The sequence below is a fragment of the Thermobia domestica genome, chromosome 12, assembly GCF_964235325.1.
Source record: "Thermobia domestica chromosome 12, izTheDome1.hap1.1, whole genome shotgun sequence".
NCBI classification, from domain to species: domain Eukaryota; kingdom Metazoa; phylum Arthropoda; class Insecta; order Zygentoma; family Lepismatidae; genus Thermobia; species Thermobia domestica.
Window position 1 is genome coordinate 209,015,280 of NC_137465.1, and position 18,140 is coordinate 209,033,419.

At 36.0% G+C, this 18,140-nt stretch overlaps 1 protein-coding gene across 2 annotated transcripts in view; it reads left to right on the forward strand.

Annotated features, from left to right (window-relative positions):
* LOC145666999 (putative G-protein coupled receptor No18) overlaps positions 1–18,140 on the forward strand; it is a 624,395-nt gene that overhangs the window by 523,660 nt on the left and 82,595 nt on the right. For both annotated transcript variants that reach the window (XM_081734677.1, XM_081734678.1), the window contains 2 exons: positions 12,891–13,035; positions 16,190–16,418. In XM_081734677.1, the coding sequence (XP_081590803.1) occupies positions 12,891–13,035; positions 16,190–16,418 (374 nt within the window). The remainder of the gene's footprint in view (positions 1–12,890; positions 13,036–16,189; positions 16,419–18,140) is intronic.

Below are 18,140 nucleotides of genomic sequence, written 5' to 3' on the forward strand. Positions count from 1 at the left end.
GAAACACCAGGACAATCTGGAACAAAATACATCGAATTCATACCCTGGGGTATACTATACAGAACATTTTTTGTATGGTTTTGTTACATGTAGCTATATCCCCTATCCAAAATTGCTAACGCTTCCCTTCCCAAATGGATCGTTCTGGGGTTTCGAAATTTCGATTCTCTGTAATAAAATATATCGAAGCCATGAACTGAGGTCCGCTGCAGAGAATTTTTGTTTTTTTCGATGACTGTGCTACATGTATTATTCCCTATCCAAAATCGCTAAAGTTTTTCGCCTATAAAAAATGATAAGATCTATCCTGGGGTTTCAAAATTTGGATTCTGTGTAACAAAATACATCGAATCCATACCCTGGGGTATACTATACAGAACATTTTTTGTATGGTTTTGTTACATGTAGCTATATCCCCTATCCAAAATTGCTAACGCTTCCCTTCCCAAATGGATCGTTCTGGGGTTTCGAAATTTCGATTCTCTGTAATAAAATATATCGAAGCCATGAACTGAGGTCCGCTGCAGAGAATTTTTGTTTTTTTCGATGACTGTGCTACATGTATTATTCCCTATCCAAAATCGCTAAAGTTTTTCGCCTATAAAAAATGATAAGATCTATCCTGGGGTTTCAAAATTTGGATTCTCTGTAACAAAATACATCGAATCCATACCCTGGGGTATACTATACAGAACATTTTTTGTATGGTTTTGTTACATGTAGCTATATCCCCTATCCAAAATTGCTAACGCTTCCCTTCCCAAATGGATCGTTCTGGGGTTTCGAAATTTCGATTCTCTGTAATAAAATATATCGAAGCCATGAACTGAGGTCCGCTGCAGAGAATTTTTGTTTTTTTCGATGACTGTGCTACATGTATTATTCCCTATCCAAAATCGCTAAAGTTTTTCGCCTATAAAAAATGATACAATCTATCCTGGGGTTTCAAAATTTGGATTCTCTGTAACAAAATACATCGAATCCATACCCTGGGGTATACTATACAGAACATTTTTTGTATGGTTTTGTTACATGTAGCTATATCCCCTATCCAAAATTGCTAACGCTTCCCTTCCCAAATGGATCGTTCTGGGGTTTCGAAATTTCGATTCTCTGTAATAAAATATATCGAAGCCATGAACTGAGGTCCGCTGCAGAGAATTTTTGTTTTTTTCGATGACTGTGCTACATGTATTATTCCCTATCCAAAATCGCTAAAGTTTTTCGCCTATAAAAAAAATGATACGATCTATCCTGGGGTTTCAAAATTTGAATTCTGTGTAACAAAATACATCGAATCCATACCCTGGGGTATACTATACAGAACATTTTTTGTATGGTTTTGTTACATGTAGCTATATCCCCTATCCAAAATTGCTAACGCTTACCTTCCCAAATGGATCGTTCTGGGGTTTCGAAATTTCGATTCTCTGTAATAAAATATATCGAAGCCATGAACTGAGGTCCGCTGCAGAGAATTTTTGTTTTTTCGATGACTGTGCTACATGTATTATTCCCTATCCAAAATCGCTAAAGTTTTTCGCCTATAAAAAATGATACAATCTATCCTGGGGTTTCAAAATTTGGATTCTCTGTAACAAAATACATCGAATCCATACCCTGGGGTATACTATACAGAACATTTTTTGTATGGTTTTGTTACATGTAGCTATATCCCCTATCCAAAATTGCTAACGCTTCCCTTCCCAAATGGATCGTTCTGGGGTTTCGAAATTTCGATTCTCTGTAATAAAATATATCGAAGCCATGAACTGAGGTCCGCTGCAGAGAATTTTTGTTTTTTTCGATGACTGTGCTACATGTATTATTCCCTATCCAAAATCGCTAAAGTTTTTCGCCTATAAAAAAATGATACAATCTATCCTGGGGTTTCAAAATTTGGATTCTCTGTAACAAAATACATCGAATCCATACCCTGGGGTATACTATACAGAACATTTTTTGTATGGTTTTGTTACATGTAGCTATATCCCCTATCCAAAATTGCTAACGCTTCCCTTCCCAAATGGATCGTTCTGGGGTTTCGAAATTTCGATTCTCTGTAATAAAATATATCGAAGCCATGAACTGAGGTCCGCTGCAGAGAATTTTTGTTTTTTTCGATGACTGTGCTACATGTATTATTCCCTATCCAAAATCGCTAAAGTTTTTCGCCTATAAAAAAAATGATACGATCTATCCTGGGGTTTAAAAATTTGGATTCTGTGTAACAAAATACATCGAATCCATACCCTGGGGTATACTATACAGAACATTTTTTGTATGGTTTTGTTACATGTAGCTATATCCCCTATCCAAAATTGCTAACGCTTACCTTCCCAAATGGATCGTTCTTGGGTTTCGAAATTTCGATTCTCTGTAATAAAATATATCGAAGCCATGAACTGAGGTCCGCTGCAGAGAATTTTTGTTTTTTTCGATGACTGTGCTACATGTATTATTCCCTATCCAAAATCGCTAAAGTTTTTCGCCTATAAAAAAAATGATACGATCTATCCTGGGGTTTAAAAATTTGGATTCTCTGTAACAAAATACATCGAATCCATACCCTGGGGTATACTATACAGAACATTTTTTGTATGGTTTTGTTACATGTAGCTATATCCCCTATCCAAAATTGCTAACGCTTACCTTCCCAAATGGATCGTTCTTGGGTTTCGAAATTTCGATTCTCTGTAATAAAATATATCGAAGCCATGAACTGAGGTCCGCTGCAGAGAATTTTTGTTTTTTTCGATGACTGTGCTACATGTATTATTCCCTATCCAAAATCGCTAAAGTTTTTCGCCTATAAAAAATGATACGATCTATCCTGGGGTTTAAAAATTTGGATTCTGTGTAACAAAATACATCGAATCCATACCCTGGGGTATACTATACAGAACATTTTTTGTATGGTTTTGTTACATGTAGCTATATCCCCTATCCAAAATTGCTAACGCTTCCCTTCCCAAATGGATCGTTCTGGGGTTTCGAAATTTCGATTCTCTGTAATAAAATATATCGAAGCCATGAACTGAGGTCCGCTGCAGAGAATTTTTGTTTTTTCGATGACTGTGCTACATGTATTATTCCCTATCCAAAATCGCTAAAGTTTTTCGCCTATAAAAAAATGATACGATCTATCCTGGGGTTTCAAAATTTGGATTCTCTGTAACAAAATACAACGAATCCATAACCTGGGGTTCGCTTCACAGAACTTTTATTTGCGTGTGTATGTGTGCGACTGTGTTAGTATTTTCAACAAAGTGGTATTTTTAGCGTCCGGAAGATTAGTTTTTATTGATTTTTTTTAAAGGAAACTGATACCCTTATGCATATTATTTTCTTAATTACCTACATATCATTATAGACTGATATAGGTCTTTATCTTTGGACAATATTTTAGTTACCTTGAAATTAAAGTTTAAGATCTAATGATAGTTTTGGGTTTTGAGTTAATTGATCACATTAATTAAACTATGTATTGTCCTCTCACCATTATCGAATGTCAACTATTTGGATCGAAATCCGGACCCTAACATACATGTATTCACCTACACGTAGCTCCGAATATAATTTAAAAAAAATAAATGAAACTTCTAGTTTTACGTCCCACGATTATGCCGGTTAGGCTAAAGGTGACGGTGATAATGGGAAATGAATGAAATGGTGGAATAAAGAAAGTGGGAGGAAATGGGAGAACTCCGAGAAAACCCACGAGCACGGTGTTTGTTCATCACAAAGTCCACACGGCACAAGCTGGGATCGAATCAGGGACCCTAAGCACCGGAGATAACAGAAAATAATAAACATTTCTAGTTTGCGGGCTACTACTTTACGCTTATAACAACATCAGTCATTATGTTCAGATTAGTGCAGACGAAATGACTTAGTTGGAATGGACGAGCTTTATTAATTAAAACTCGCGACATCAGATTTTGGTAATTATCCAAAACTGATGCTATGACCGTTTACTACTTCATTTATAATGACTAATCATACTTAAATTAAGTATTGTATTTTGACGGAAGAAAAGATTGGGAATTTTGAGTCGAATATAAATAATGTGTTATTTAGTCATGAGTCAGCTCTGTACTCACCAAATTCCTTCGGCTACGATGATGGAGTAGATATTGCCTCTTATACTACATAGAGTACATAGATACTACATATGAATAACGCCAATTCATTCTCACTTATGGCTAATAAAATTGGCCGTTGGAAAAGCCCGAAATAATCTCTCTAACAAACAAAGCATCTGAAATATATGCTCTACTTCTATGAACATGCAAACACCCTCTATCAAGATCTCTACCAAATCAATCGACCTACCTTCTCTTCGTAGTTTTGGTGGCGTCATTTTTATGTTTTCGCTTACCTTAACATTGCAAGAATTTCCTGATTGCTCGGAGTAGGAAATGCTTATGATTTAAACGAACACATTACTGGATAACATACGTTTTGTTTCTCATAGTAGGAATGTTCTGTCTGCATATAATTTTAAGTTGCTACATGACTTCCTTAATTGATCTAAAGATATGTGAATGACCTACCAGCACCAGCCTGGAAGTTGAATTTTATTTCTTTTAAAATATGATTAATTTACGAAATATTTTGATAATAGTTAATGAAATATCTTTTCCCTTTCACAAACTAATTTCTGTCATATTACACTATTGTTATAATGAAGACTGTCACGAGAGTATATTTCAAGATCAGTCTCTTCTTAATAGATGTCCAGTCTTTTTTTTTTTTAGCATCAAATCTTAGATGTACAAAATAATTTGTTTCCCTTTCTTTCAATTTTTAGAGAAAGGGTAGACTGACGCATGTCATTTTGTCCTTCTACGGAAACTTTTGGATTGGTATGTGTCTCATCTTTGAACAATTATTGTTTCCAAATTTATATATTTCATTCTCGGGTTTAATCTCCAATCCACAGTTTTATTTTTAAAGATTTTGCATTCTAATAGCTAGGTTTTACTGTACTTTCAACTACTTCTTATTTGTGCTGATACTGTCTAGGATTCTACTTCAGCAACCAGGGCCAGTGGCAGCCGATATTGGTTTCTGGAAGGAGAAACCAACTTGGGATTTTCTTTATCCTAAAGTAAGGTAGAAAAAGCTAAGCAGCACTGTCAGCACTGAGATTCGAAATCGGGAAGGAACTATGTTGGCTAGCAGAAAAGAGTAACAGTTCTCAGAAGACTAGAAACTGAATTACAGTAGAACTTCGAAATACAAGTGCGGGAGATATTTAATAACAGTTTCAAAGATTTTATTTACTTTTCAACTTTGTGCTTTGAGTGTTATTCGTTCCGCTACCTAGATTTGTATCTGGGCGAAATAAGCCAGGTACTAGAATACGAACTCTCTTTTACCTTATATTACCGGTATTGGTATTATTATTAAGTATTCTGCGTTTTTCCATGTCCCAGGACCAATGAGGTTCTTTTTAATAATTTGGATTTTTTTAAAGTTTGGGCCTGGAAATGTTTCTTCCACATTTCTCGATCTTCAGCTTTCCCTTTAACTTCCAATATTTTTCTACTACTTCTCAAATCATCGATCAGTTGTGACCTTATTCTTTTTATTCCTTACTTTCCTTCTATGGCAGTATTAAAATGACAATTTCTTCGCAAGATGTGCCCAATCCAATTGACCTTCCTACGAAGGATGCTGCTTAAAAGCGTCTTCTTCTCTCCTATCCGTTTTAAAACATCTTTTATTTTGTGTGTGTGTGTGTGTATGTGTGTGTGTGTGTATGTGTGTGTGTGTGTATGAGAGAGAGAGAGAGAGAGTGAGTGAGTGAGTGTATGTCGACATAAGGAAATAGAGAGGGTAATTTGTCGTTGATGATTAAATACATAACTTTAATCTTCCACTTAGATCATGTTTTCTTATTTAGACCGAATTTATTTCCAATGAACAATAATAATGGGAACGGAAGTCAGTTAGGTCTTAATATTAAGGATATAATTCCAACATTCTACTTGTTGAACTATAAAAAGTCTTAAAAAGGAAGTGTTACGATGAGTGGATCCGAGATTAGAACCAAAAAATTTCCAATTGCGAAGCACGTAAGCACGTATACTATATACTAGCCCCTTTGGCGTGGGAGACCTGAGTTCGATTCCCGGGGGGAGGTCATGTGGTCGGATTCCATGTTAATCAGTAGGTCCATGTCTCTATAGCCTCACTGCTGAACGGGACGTGGAACTGAAAATCAACTCAATTATATACTAGCCTGTGCTTCCTCGGTTTTTCTTTTCTCAATAGGATAACGTTCTCTCTATATAAAAATGGACTGGTTCAGAAGATATCGCCCCTCTGTAGTCGCCTTTCCACCTTAACAAGTGGCCAGCACCCACGGCTTTGGTACACGGTTTACCAGGTTCGATTCCCGGTTGGAAACTCATGACAAACACATTACAATTGTTTCGGATCAATTTTAAACTTTATGTCCACGTCTTATATACTGGGTGCTGAAAAGGGAAGCATAAAGTATGAGAAACCGAACAAAAGCTCTCTATCCAGTCAACTATCAGAAGACTAAATAGGTTAATTATATGAACCGAGTCTCCGACAATTTGTTGGTTGAATTGAAGTTCAACTTCCCTTTCAGCACTCAGGCTATATGAAACATGGACTTAGAGCTTTACGTAGAATTCGAATCGCATGAGCTCCGGCTGGAAATCGAACCCGGGTCTCTCACGCCGAAGACGCGTATGCTAATCATATAGGCACGAAGCAGATCCATTTATTCTGTTTTCGTCGAGTTCGAAGATGAAGACACTTCGTATTTTAATAGCGTAAACTATTCCTTTGATTAAGTAGCTAAATTTCATTGTCTTTTGGTAAAAAGATGAAAAAGAAATGAAATCTTTGAGTTTTACGTCCCACGACTATGCCGGCAAGGCTAGAGGAGATGGTGATGATGAGAAAGGAATGCAATGGTGGAATGAATAAATCAAGAAGAAACAGGATAACCTTGAGTAAACCTACGAACACGATGTTTGTCCACCACAAAGTCCACTAGATGTGAGCTGGGATCGAAGCAGAGATTACACGCACCAGAGGTGAACACTCTACCACTGAACCACCGCGCCTCCATTACCTTTTGGTATATGTATACGATTCTTTTCAATACTGCTCACGATTGTCATTTTCTACTTTTAAAACGCTACTTTTTTTCTGCTTATATACAAAATGTTTTCCCAGAAATTCATTACAGATAAAGCCCTCTCCCTCTCTTGGTTATTGTCACTGGAGGAAACTTTTTAATCCGTTATTTTCTTTAACGAAACTTATAAAAATTGCTCCTAAATGACACAGTTACAAAAAGATTTTTCTAACAACACCTGAAAGTTTATTTATATACACAAGATATTTAAAAGAAACATGGATAATAGAGGCATATGGTCCAGAATGGGTGTAATTTGCCGCAATTTTCTTTTCTTTTCTTTTTACGAAATGAAAAATAAAGACAAGGCGTTTCATTAAAAACACTGCATCAATAATTCTTCATTAAGTTTCGCGAGCCCATCTTCCTCATTCAACTTGTTTAAATTCTGTCTCCAGATGTCAGCACAAGACACAGTAAATGACGTCAAAGAAATGAGTCTTCGTCCCTCTTCTCTCTTCTTTTTTTTTCTTTTGGAAACTTTTTTCAATATATTTTTTTTTCCTTGTCAGTCTCCGTTGGATTCATTCAAAAAATCCAGAAACTGTATTCTGTTACTTTTCTCTAAAGAATCTGCTCCCTCTTTTTCTCTGTTGATGTTCATTGTTCTCTTCCACAACAGAGAAAGAACCAAAAACAGGGTTTACAACTGGCTGTTTATATCACTAACTTCTCTGATTGCTTCCAATACAGAGTGGACGACTGAAAAATAATCAACGACTGAAACAAATGTGTAATACAATTCTTACAATGTTAGCCGTATTTAACAAATGAAGGAATATATATTTAAAGCAATAGATTTAATTTAGTTGTAACAAAATTATATGAGTGAATGTAAATTGTCATGCACAGTGTTCAAGAATATGCACCAAAAAATGACTCGTTTGTAATCCTTAAAAATAGTGGTGTACGATAACTTTCAACAATGCACGGCAGTATAAATTTAAGTTGCACGCCGCCTGCAATTTCCTTTTAACAATGCACGGCAGCAAACATTTAATTTGCATGTCGCCTCCAATCTCCTTTCAACAATGCACGGCAGCAAAAATTTAATTTGCACGCCGCATCCAATCTCCTTTCAACAATGCACGGCAGCAAAAATTTAATTTGCACGCCGCCTCCAATCTCCTTTTAACAATGCACGGCAGCAAAAATTTAATTTGTACGCCGCCTCCAATCTCCTTTTAACAATGCACGGCAGCAAAAATTTAATTTGCACGCCGCCTTCAGTCTCATTTATACCGTGCATTACCCCTCACCCTCCACTCTCCACTCAAAAAGTTTACTGTAGCCTTCGCAACCGATTTTTATTTTGTTTAAAATTTCGTAATAGCATAATATTTTCTCAATTAATATTGAAACCGGAAGTGGTAGTAGATGTCATATCACTTCCGGTTTTGGCATAGAAAATGAAATGTATATGGAATATATTGTTAGTACGCTTAATTGATTGCAAAGGACCAGTTCTTGCTATTTATTACCGTTTTTGATTTATGGTATTTAAAACGGGAAACGCTTTATTTCTACTATTCATCAACGAACTACTCGATTCCTAACTTTCGGGACCGCAGTGGCTCAGTGGTAGAGTGTTCACCTCTGGTGCATTGGGTCCCGGGTTCAAACCCTGCTCCCGCCAAGTAAACTTTGTGGTGGACAAACACCGTGTGCGTGGGTTTCCTCGGGGTTCTCCCGTTTCCTCCCACTTTCTTCATTCCATCATTTAATTCATGTATCATCATCACCGTCTCCTTTAACCTAGCCGGCATAACTGTGGGACGTAAAACGAAAAGATTTCATTTTCATTTCGATTAATAACTTTCAATCATCTACATCCTAGCAAAAATTTATTTATTTATTTATTTTTATTTATTTAGTCTTATTCTACATGACGAAGTTAAAGTTAATCATGCCTTGTCTCGCACTTGACCATGCAAACATCAAAATTAATATGATAATATTAAGTATTTATAGAATAATAATTGAAAATAAAACACACAAACACGTTGAAATGACAACAAAAATTACACTTACAATCATAGACACACACCCGGACACACAAATTATTACAGATAAATTCATACTATATTCAGATACATTTAGAGAATACAAGAAACAAATAACAGGTAAGAAGAATAAAATCAGCGTTTTGTCATGTATCAGTAAGCCCAGAGAAATTCATAGATGGATTGCTCAACTGACTTTTTGAATAGACTGATTAACCGAGATTGTTGTATATTGGGTGGAAGATCATTCCATGCACGGATAGTGGATGCAAAGAACGATTTCGAGTAATATTTCGGCGAGTGTAGGGGAAGTGAAATGAGTTTATTTACACCTGATCTTGTGTTGTGATCGTGGTGAGCATTTAGTGGTTGCAAACGTTGAAATAAGTAGTAAGGTTGTTGAGAGCGCAAAGCCTTAAAGAGAAGTGTGAGTCGATCAAAATAACGTCTATCGGCAAGTTTTAGAAGGTCTGGCTTTCTCTAGTATGGAGTTAAATGATCTGCTCGCTTGAGATTAAAAGCAAACCGTATGCAGGAATTTTGGATACGTTGTAACCGGTACACTAATTCTTTATTTAAGTCTGATAGAGCTACACTACAATACTCAAGGTGAGGAAATATTAGAGATTTTACAAGTAGTAATTTTGTTTCAGTGATTAGAATTTTCTTTAGTCTAGTGAGTGAATGCAAAGACCAGAACGTTTTCTTATATACAGCGTTGATGTGAGGTTTAAAGTCAAGAAATTGATCTATTATTATCCCGAGATTTGTGATGGTTTCAGAAAATGGATTAGTTGTTCCATTTATCTGTACTGCTGGTATATTCGAACGGTGCACTTGTATAAGTCGTTTAGAGTAGACTCAAGTGCGTTTAGATTTAAGTGGATTCACTGTTAACCCATTTTCATTTGACCACAAGTAAATGCGGTGCAAATTCTCGTTCATTTGTTGAATTGAATTGTTCAAGTTTTCGGGTTGACCTGAGATATATGTAATTTGAAAATCGTCCGCGTATAGGTGATATTTACAATATTTTAAAACAGAAGGAAGGTCATTAATGTATAGACAGAACAAGAGAGGACCAAGGACTCTTCCTTGAGGGACCCCGTGAGTGAGACTCCGCAGTGAAGAGGAAGTATTGAATACTGATACAAATTGCAAATTCCCAAATTGCCAAATTGCCTGTAGATAATTTTGAACATATTTCACAGCACCGTCGGAGAAGTTAAATTTTTTGCCAATTTATGGAAGAGCATCGTATGTATATGCAATTGATTGAAAAGCTTTAGAGAAATCTAATAGAGCAAAAACAGTTACCTGCTTTCTATCCATTGCTAGTCTAATGTCATCAGTAACATAAGTAAGAGCTGTAGCTGTACTGTGGTACTTTCTGAAGCCTGATTGAAGCGAATCGAAAAAAATTGTATTTCAGTAAAAGGGTTCGAATTTGATCACTAACAATATATTCTAATGCATTTGAAAGTACAGGTAAAATATAATACTAATTGGCAGGAAATCATTACTATTTGTGATATTACTTGTTTTGGGGAACGCTAAGACTTCAGCTGTTTTCCAAACAGATGGAAAAGTGCCGCTCATAAGAGAACAGTTGAAAATATTAGTAATGGGATTTAGTACAAAAAGCAAAATTTTCATAATAAATTGAATGCTAATCTGGTCAGTGCCAGTATCATTTGATTTCATTCTATTAATGGCCTTCATGACAGTTAGAGGGCTGACACATCAAAGGAAAATACTTTCCTGTACATTCTGGACTCCTCCTATTACGTGTGTTTTTGGATCTATTTACTTAAAAGCTTTTTGCCACAAAAATGGTTATTAAGACCATCTGCCGTGAATGTATTATTAGCCATGTTTTGTTTCCTACTGTTCTTGATCCCTAATACATTTAATTTTTTCCACAACATTTTTGAGTTACCAGTACTGGTCGCTATGTTTGAGGCAAATTCCATTTTGGCTTTTCTAATTAAGTGAGTACATGTATTTCGTAAGATTTTATATTTTTGAAAACAGTCGTCGGCCTGTATTAAATTATCTTTACAAGATTTCGTGTATTGTCTATAAGAGAAAATTCATATGTAATGGAAATGAAATCTTTGAGTTTTACGTTCCACGGTTATGCCGTGCTGGCCAAAGAAGATGGTGATGATGAGAATCAATGAAATGGTGGAATGAAAGAGTGCGAGGAAACGGGAGAATTCCAAGAAAACCCATACACACGAAGTTTGTCCACCACAAAGTTCACTAAGACGCGAGCTGAGATCGAACTAGGGACCTTATGCACCAGAGGTGAATACTCTATCACTGAGCCACCAAGCCCTGCTAAAATTTATGATGATCCATCAAACAGTTTTTGAGATTTCACTTGTCTCTTGAACACACACACACACACACTAAGACGCAGTAAAGCAAACCCCCTTAAAAATAATTTTTTAAAAGAAAAATTTCTCTTCTTTCTACAATCCGCAGCATTACTAGTTATTAGAATCACTCTAATAGCCTTATAAGATTGTAATGATAGTACGTACCTACGTGCATTACTCCACATGGAACTCTTGAACGAAGTCGAATTTTTGAATTATCTTTTGGAATAGGTAGTTGGAGCAATTATCTGTGTTGAATTTGTTAATGGAGTTATGCGTTAACATCTTAATGATAACTGGCTTCAACGGCAGCTATCCATATTTTGTTTAAAATCTACACTCCTTAGCTTCTATGCAACCTTCACGGTAGCAAAGAAATGTTAGTTGCCTATAGTAATAGAATACTTCGCTTTCTTATTGCACATAGCTTCACAAAGTTCTATAAAGAAGTCAATCCGTTTCACGGTTAATTGTGTCTATTCATATCCTGTGTAATCTACAACAGCCTCTACCTTCTATGCAACCTGCATAGTAGCAAGGAAATGTTGGTTGCCTATAATAAAAGGATATGTAGATCTTCTAACCACTTTTGCCGAGTTCGTTAAGTGGACTCAATCCGCTACTGTCTTCATAGGTAATGGTGTATATTCAAATCTCGTTTAATCTACAACAGCCTCTACCTTCCATGCAACCTGCACGGTAGCAAGGAAATGTTGGTTGCCCATAATAAAAGGGTATGTAGATCTTCTGACCACTTTTGCCGAATTCGTTAAGTGGACTCAATCCGCTACTGTCTTCATTGGTAATGGTGTCTATTCATATATCGTTTAATCTATAACATTCCCTAGCTTCTATGCAACCTGCATAGTAGCAAGGAAATGTTGGTTGCCTATAGTAGAAGGAAGTGTAACTTTTCTTACTGAAAAATACCTCTCCGAATATCCTAATATGAAATCGTTTTTGAAGACGCATACTGTCTAGCAAAACTTATTTTCTTTTTAATCACATTCTAATTCGCTAGAATTATGCCTAATTACCGTGTTTAAATATGTTAACTAGTATTTACGGTATTTTTACGTTTGATTAAAGATTTCAAATGGACACCGTGATGTTAATCTTATCTAATTTCCTGAACGAATCTCGCAATCTATGTTCGTAAAATTAAAAACATGTTATTTCTCCTTTACTTCTATCAAAGACTATATTTGAACTACACAAATACCTTAAATTTTTCATTTCATTAAAATAACTATAAATATTTGTAAATATATATTGTGCTTCTGTCTGATTAAGTAAATTTTCTTCCTTTCTTTTCAGTTGGGCAACACTTTAGTGATAGCAGCCGTGCTGACCACGAGAAGGCTTCGAACTGTAACTAACTGCTTTGTGATGTCATTAGCCGTCGCTGATTGGCTCGTGGGAATATTCGTCATGCCTCTAGGAGTTGCCAATTTAATTATGGGTAGGTAAATATTTAGGGACGAGATTTTCTATTTACCACCAAAACATATTACACAAATATAAACTAGGTTAAATTCACAGAAATACTGATTCGAATCATTCTGTTTGCTAACAAATAATTTATCAGAATGAGTTGGCTTACAGCTTGTTGACAGTTCATCTACAAAATTTATCATTTCATAGCATAGATGTGTATAGCGTACTACTGTTCTGATAATGCTTGAAGACGAGTGTATACAGATACACACAGACTCTCTACTACGCAATTTTAAGTAGTTATTGGGGGGGAACAAGGGAGTTACGTCTCAACATATAAAATTACGAAATTGGGGCTAAAATACCGAAACTGAATTTGAAAGTATGGAGTTACAATATTCAATCCATATATTTTTTTAAATCTTTGATAACGGTATCTTACCATGTTTCCTCTTTGACAATCCTATCTTGAAGCTGGAAGTGGTTAAGACTCCATTTACGGTTTAAGGAGACAGATAAAAGCGGGGATTGAAGCTAGAGAAGCAACAAAACAGTTGCTGCAAAAAGATTTTTTCAATGTCATTGCTGCCGATCTTCGAAAATATCCAAGAGAGTCTTAAATAGAGGCTAGTCTTGCATATATGCAAAGTTAACTTTGAAATTGTATTGCACCATGTAGTTTCTAGTTCGAACATAGAGAAGCAGCTTTGCGTATCAGCTAAAATGTCCTTTCACTATTAAAGTTTTGAATTTCCCGCTAGATGTCGTAGTAAGCCAGCGTTGGTCTCTTTGTATTACTTGTTGCACGCGGAGTTGTCATCATGTCATCTTTGAGCTTTCTTTGCTCGTTTAGGTGGACACGTTTTGAACTGTTGATTTTTTTTCTGTGTTAGACAGAAGTGTAATGAGTGCAAAAGTGCAAGTACGCTGACATTCGTCGCGTTTTATTGGTTCTATCTGGTTTTAGTGGACTTTGCAGATGTCAACGCGCAACTTTGCATAGACACTGTATGCAAACATAATAAAATATCCAATAGACCACATATTATTTGCATTAATTGTTTCTTTTAATCCCTTGTTTCCTACACAAAAACCACTCCAAATTTTAAAACATCAGTTTGATTGGAAAAATGGTTCGCTAAATGGTTACATAGCAACTGGGAGATAGTTGTGCTCCTTATGCAGGAAAGGAAATAACATTGAAGGGAAAAGAGGATAGTGTGACAATGAACATGACTTTCTTGTTGCCCTTGAACAAGTAAAAAATAAAAAGGTCATCGCGACTATGGGACAAATAACTATACTATATTAGAATTAGAAATTAGATTTCTGGGCTTTGGGCATCTATGGCTATGTTATCCCATCATGAATGAGGGATGACTCCCTCGGCGATTACACTGCCCGGGGAATGGGGAAGGAAGGAAGCAGTCTGGGACCATTATGTGAGGTACCATATCGGCTTTTGCCTGGTTGTGAGTGAGGAAAACCCATTGAAATCTCACCCAGGATGGCTGATCTGAAAAACTTTTTACGCTTTTTCGACTGAGTGTTTCCACCGGGAATCGAATCCGAGGTCGCTCGCACTAAAGGCGAGAGAGTTAGCGGCTACGCTACGTGGGGCCATGACAACTATGTATATATATATATATATATATATATATATATATATATATATATATATATATATATATATATATATATATATATATATATATATGTACTAGTAAATTCCTCCATGCGTTGCTGCGAACATGTTTTGCGTTTCTACTTCTGCGTCCTTTATATACTAGAATTCGTCTGAACTCAAAGTTTTGCATGAAATTCGAATACTTCGTATGGGCATTTTAGAGAGCCCTTTTCTTCCCTTCAATGTGAAGTATCAAAAACTGCTGTAATCCTTCTTGAATTACTTTAAATAAAAAAAATTAATATCAAATGTCATGCGTCTAAGAATTTTAAGTAATTCCAAATGTATGGACACACAGTATTATAATAATTAAAACTCATATCAAATGTGCCCTTTCTACGTCTATTTGTGGTAGTAAATGAAGTAAACAAGTGTGATAGTAAACAAGTGTGTTTTGTTTCCAGTTCGAAGTTAATCTATAACGTTGCCGCGTAGTGAAATTTTTGATTCCCCATAGCGGCTGAAGTAGGCCCCGGATGATATACCATTATAGCATTTTCTGTTTATTTTGACATCAAGAAAAGCGCTCTGTTGTCCTCCGTGGGCGCCATTTTTAAAACACCCGAAGGGTGGATCCAAGGGGACTATGACCCCCCTTGACGCTCAGGTATACAGTGGGTAAAATGGGCTTCAATCCTGCTTTACACTGGCTAAAGCTGCAAACTATGGTTTAGCTCCTCCCTTGATCATATCCTGGATCCGCCACTTACTATATTGAATTCGAGAAACTGAAGTGGCAGTCCATATCAACATAAAAAAAAGTCATACTCATACATACGCAATCCAAAAATACATATTTCGTCAATGTGCAAATGTGCAATAGATGTGTAAGGGATTCTCTACAAATTATAATTCCGAACACGTGCTCTCAACTGAATTTTCAGATATGCTCCAATTTGAAGGTGCATCCAAAGTAGACAAAATAGCGGGAGTTGGCAACAGTGGGCACGAAATACTTTGGTGGAAAATCGAAAGTGTTAGGGAATGCCACTATTCATAATAACGCGTGCTGCGATGTATTTTTTCACGGTATATTTCATGTTTTTTATTCACGTATAAGACTGAAACAAAACATTGTAGCACGTGTTATTGCTAAACATCGCAAAATATGATGAACCGTGGTGCTGGCGTTCTCTAACACTTCCGACTTTCCACCAAGCATTTAGCATCACTGTTGCCAAAGCTTGTCTTTTGTCTATTTTGGACCCACCTTGAAAGCAGAGCATATCTGAGAAGTCTGATGAGAGTATGTCTTTGAATTACTCTGTACGGAATCCCTTACATACCCATTGCACACAGACTTCGGACTCCGAAGGCGCACGTGATAGACACTAGACCATCAAGAAGTGCAAAAATGATTTTAAAAAATGATGGAAACCCGCTGCTTTGGTGAATATACTTGGACCTGGTTAACCAATATCTGACTTAGGATTTGTCATTTATTTGAAAGGGACTTTTACTTTTTTATGTCAATATCTCGTTATCGTTACAGACTCCTGGCAGCTTGGTCGAGTGGTCTGTGATATCTGGATCTCATTAGACGTTCTCCTCTGCACGGCGTCCATACTTAGTCTCTGCGTGATCAGCGTCGACCGCTATTTTGCTGTCACGCAGCCCCTCAACTACTCTAGAAGGCGCCGCTCCAAACGACTGGCTCTCATCATGATCTGCGTCGTATGGCTGCTAGCCCTTGCCATCACTTGCCCACCTATGTTGGGATGGTGAGTAGCACAAGTGAGATATAATACATTTTGGGGTGTGGTCTTCACTATAGTTATTAAGACAATAAAACCTTTGAATAACGGGCATCAATGGAACATAGTAAATGAGAGGTGTCCGTTACACAGAGGCATACAAATTTGCATTACTTACAGCTCAAATGCTAATTATGTGCAGTACATAGGAAATTCATTAATTATTGTATTGATAATAACACTTTCTGTAATTTGAGAAATTGCTTCTTACTGTGCACCGAGAAGATCTTTTCTTAAGAAAGAAATAATGAAAGCAGCAGTATAATGTCTAAAATGAGATGAAATGTGTCAGTTTAACGTCCCATCATTTATGCTAAGGAAAACGATAATTAAGGCAACTGAATGTTGATGGAAGAATTGGTAGAATGAAAAATTGGAAGGAAATGGAAGTACCCCGGAAAACCCCACGGATACGATGTTGTCCACCATAAACTTATTTGGCCGGGATTAAACCAGGAAGTCCACACACCAAAGGCAAATGCTCTACCACTGAGCTACGGTGCGCTCCAGAGCTATTGAGAAAGTTATAATTAATTATTTAGATATATATTTAGATACGATCTATAATTTCAAGTGCGAGAGTTGATGGTAGAAATAATACAAAAATCCATGTTTGTCAGACCATGTGCTGAGTGAGCGTGGTGGGAAGAAAACTTGTTTTCATTTATCAGCTTACTCAATTTCTAGAAACGCCTGCGTCTCTATGCAACCCAATCTGCATCGGAGCTATCGGGTTACATACGATGTAGGCGTTCAAACACGACGTGTTCTAGAATTTCTTTCCTCCTTACCGGTAGAAATAAAGCTATAATAAAGTGGAAGTGCTAATAAGTTATTTACGCTCGTCGCAAAGAAATTAACTAAAGTCATCAGTAGAGCAACCCACATTAAGCTTTAGTTTTTCCAAATTATGCTTTATTGTTAGTTTCAATCATTGTTTTACATTAATCGTGTATAATGCATATTATTTACTATACATTAAATATTCCAAATATCTTGATCAATTTATTAATATTTTATGCAATCTGTTTCTTTCATACTGTAAACAGATGTACTTTACTCGAGTCATTTTTTATTATTATTATTATTATTACTTGTGTGCATCTTAGAGGGGGATATATACAGAAATGGAAAGTAAAAGATGCAACCAAAAATACAGAAAGTGTTAAGCTCAAGAGGTACACATAACAATATAGTGTGAAGTTCTTGTGCACTTTTTGTACATTTCGAATTATCATACATAACTGTTCAGTTTCACTTAGAAAAAAACTATTCTTAATTCATTGTTGGCAGAAAGTTTTCTTTTTTTTTTTTTTTTTTTTTTTGTCTCGACTTCAAATGGTTACACCAAAAAGTTTACAGAAATAAAAATAATGTTTGCATTGTTGCATTGTAAATATTGGTTTAAAATATTAATACAGTATATTAAATTTGCAATTAAACAGAATTTTCCAAGAATTGTGCTATATATTTTAAATTATGCTTTATGATTTTTTTTTTTTAATTATGCTTTATTATGCTTTTAAAATTAGTTTCTTCTAGACCCTTCGACAACCACAACCATGTTCAAGGTACCAACCATGTGTGTAAATTGCTGTTATGCTTTTTAAGCTTTTGGGTCGGTCTAGTCATCAGCTATGAGCAAATTATGAATACTTTGTGTATAACAAATTAGTAGAAAGAGTAAAG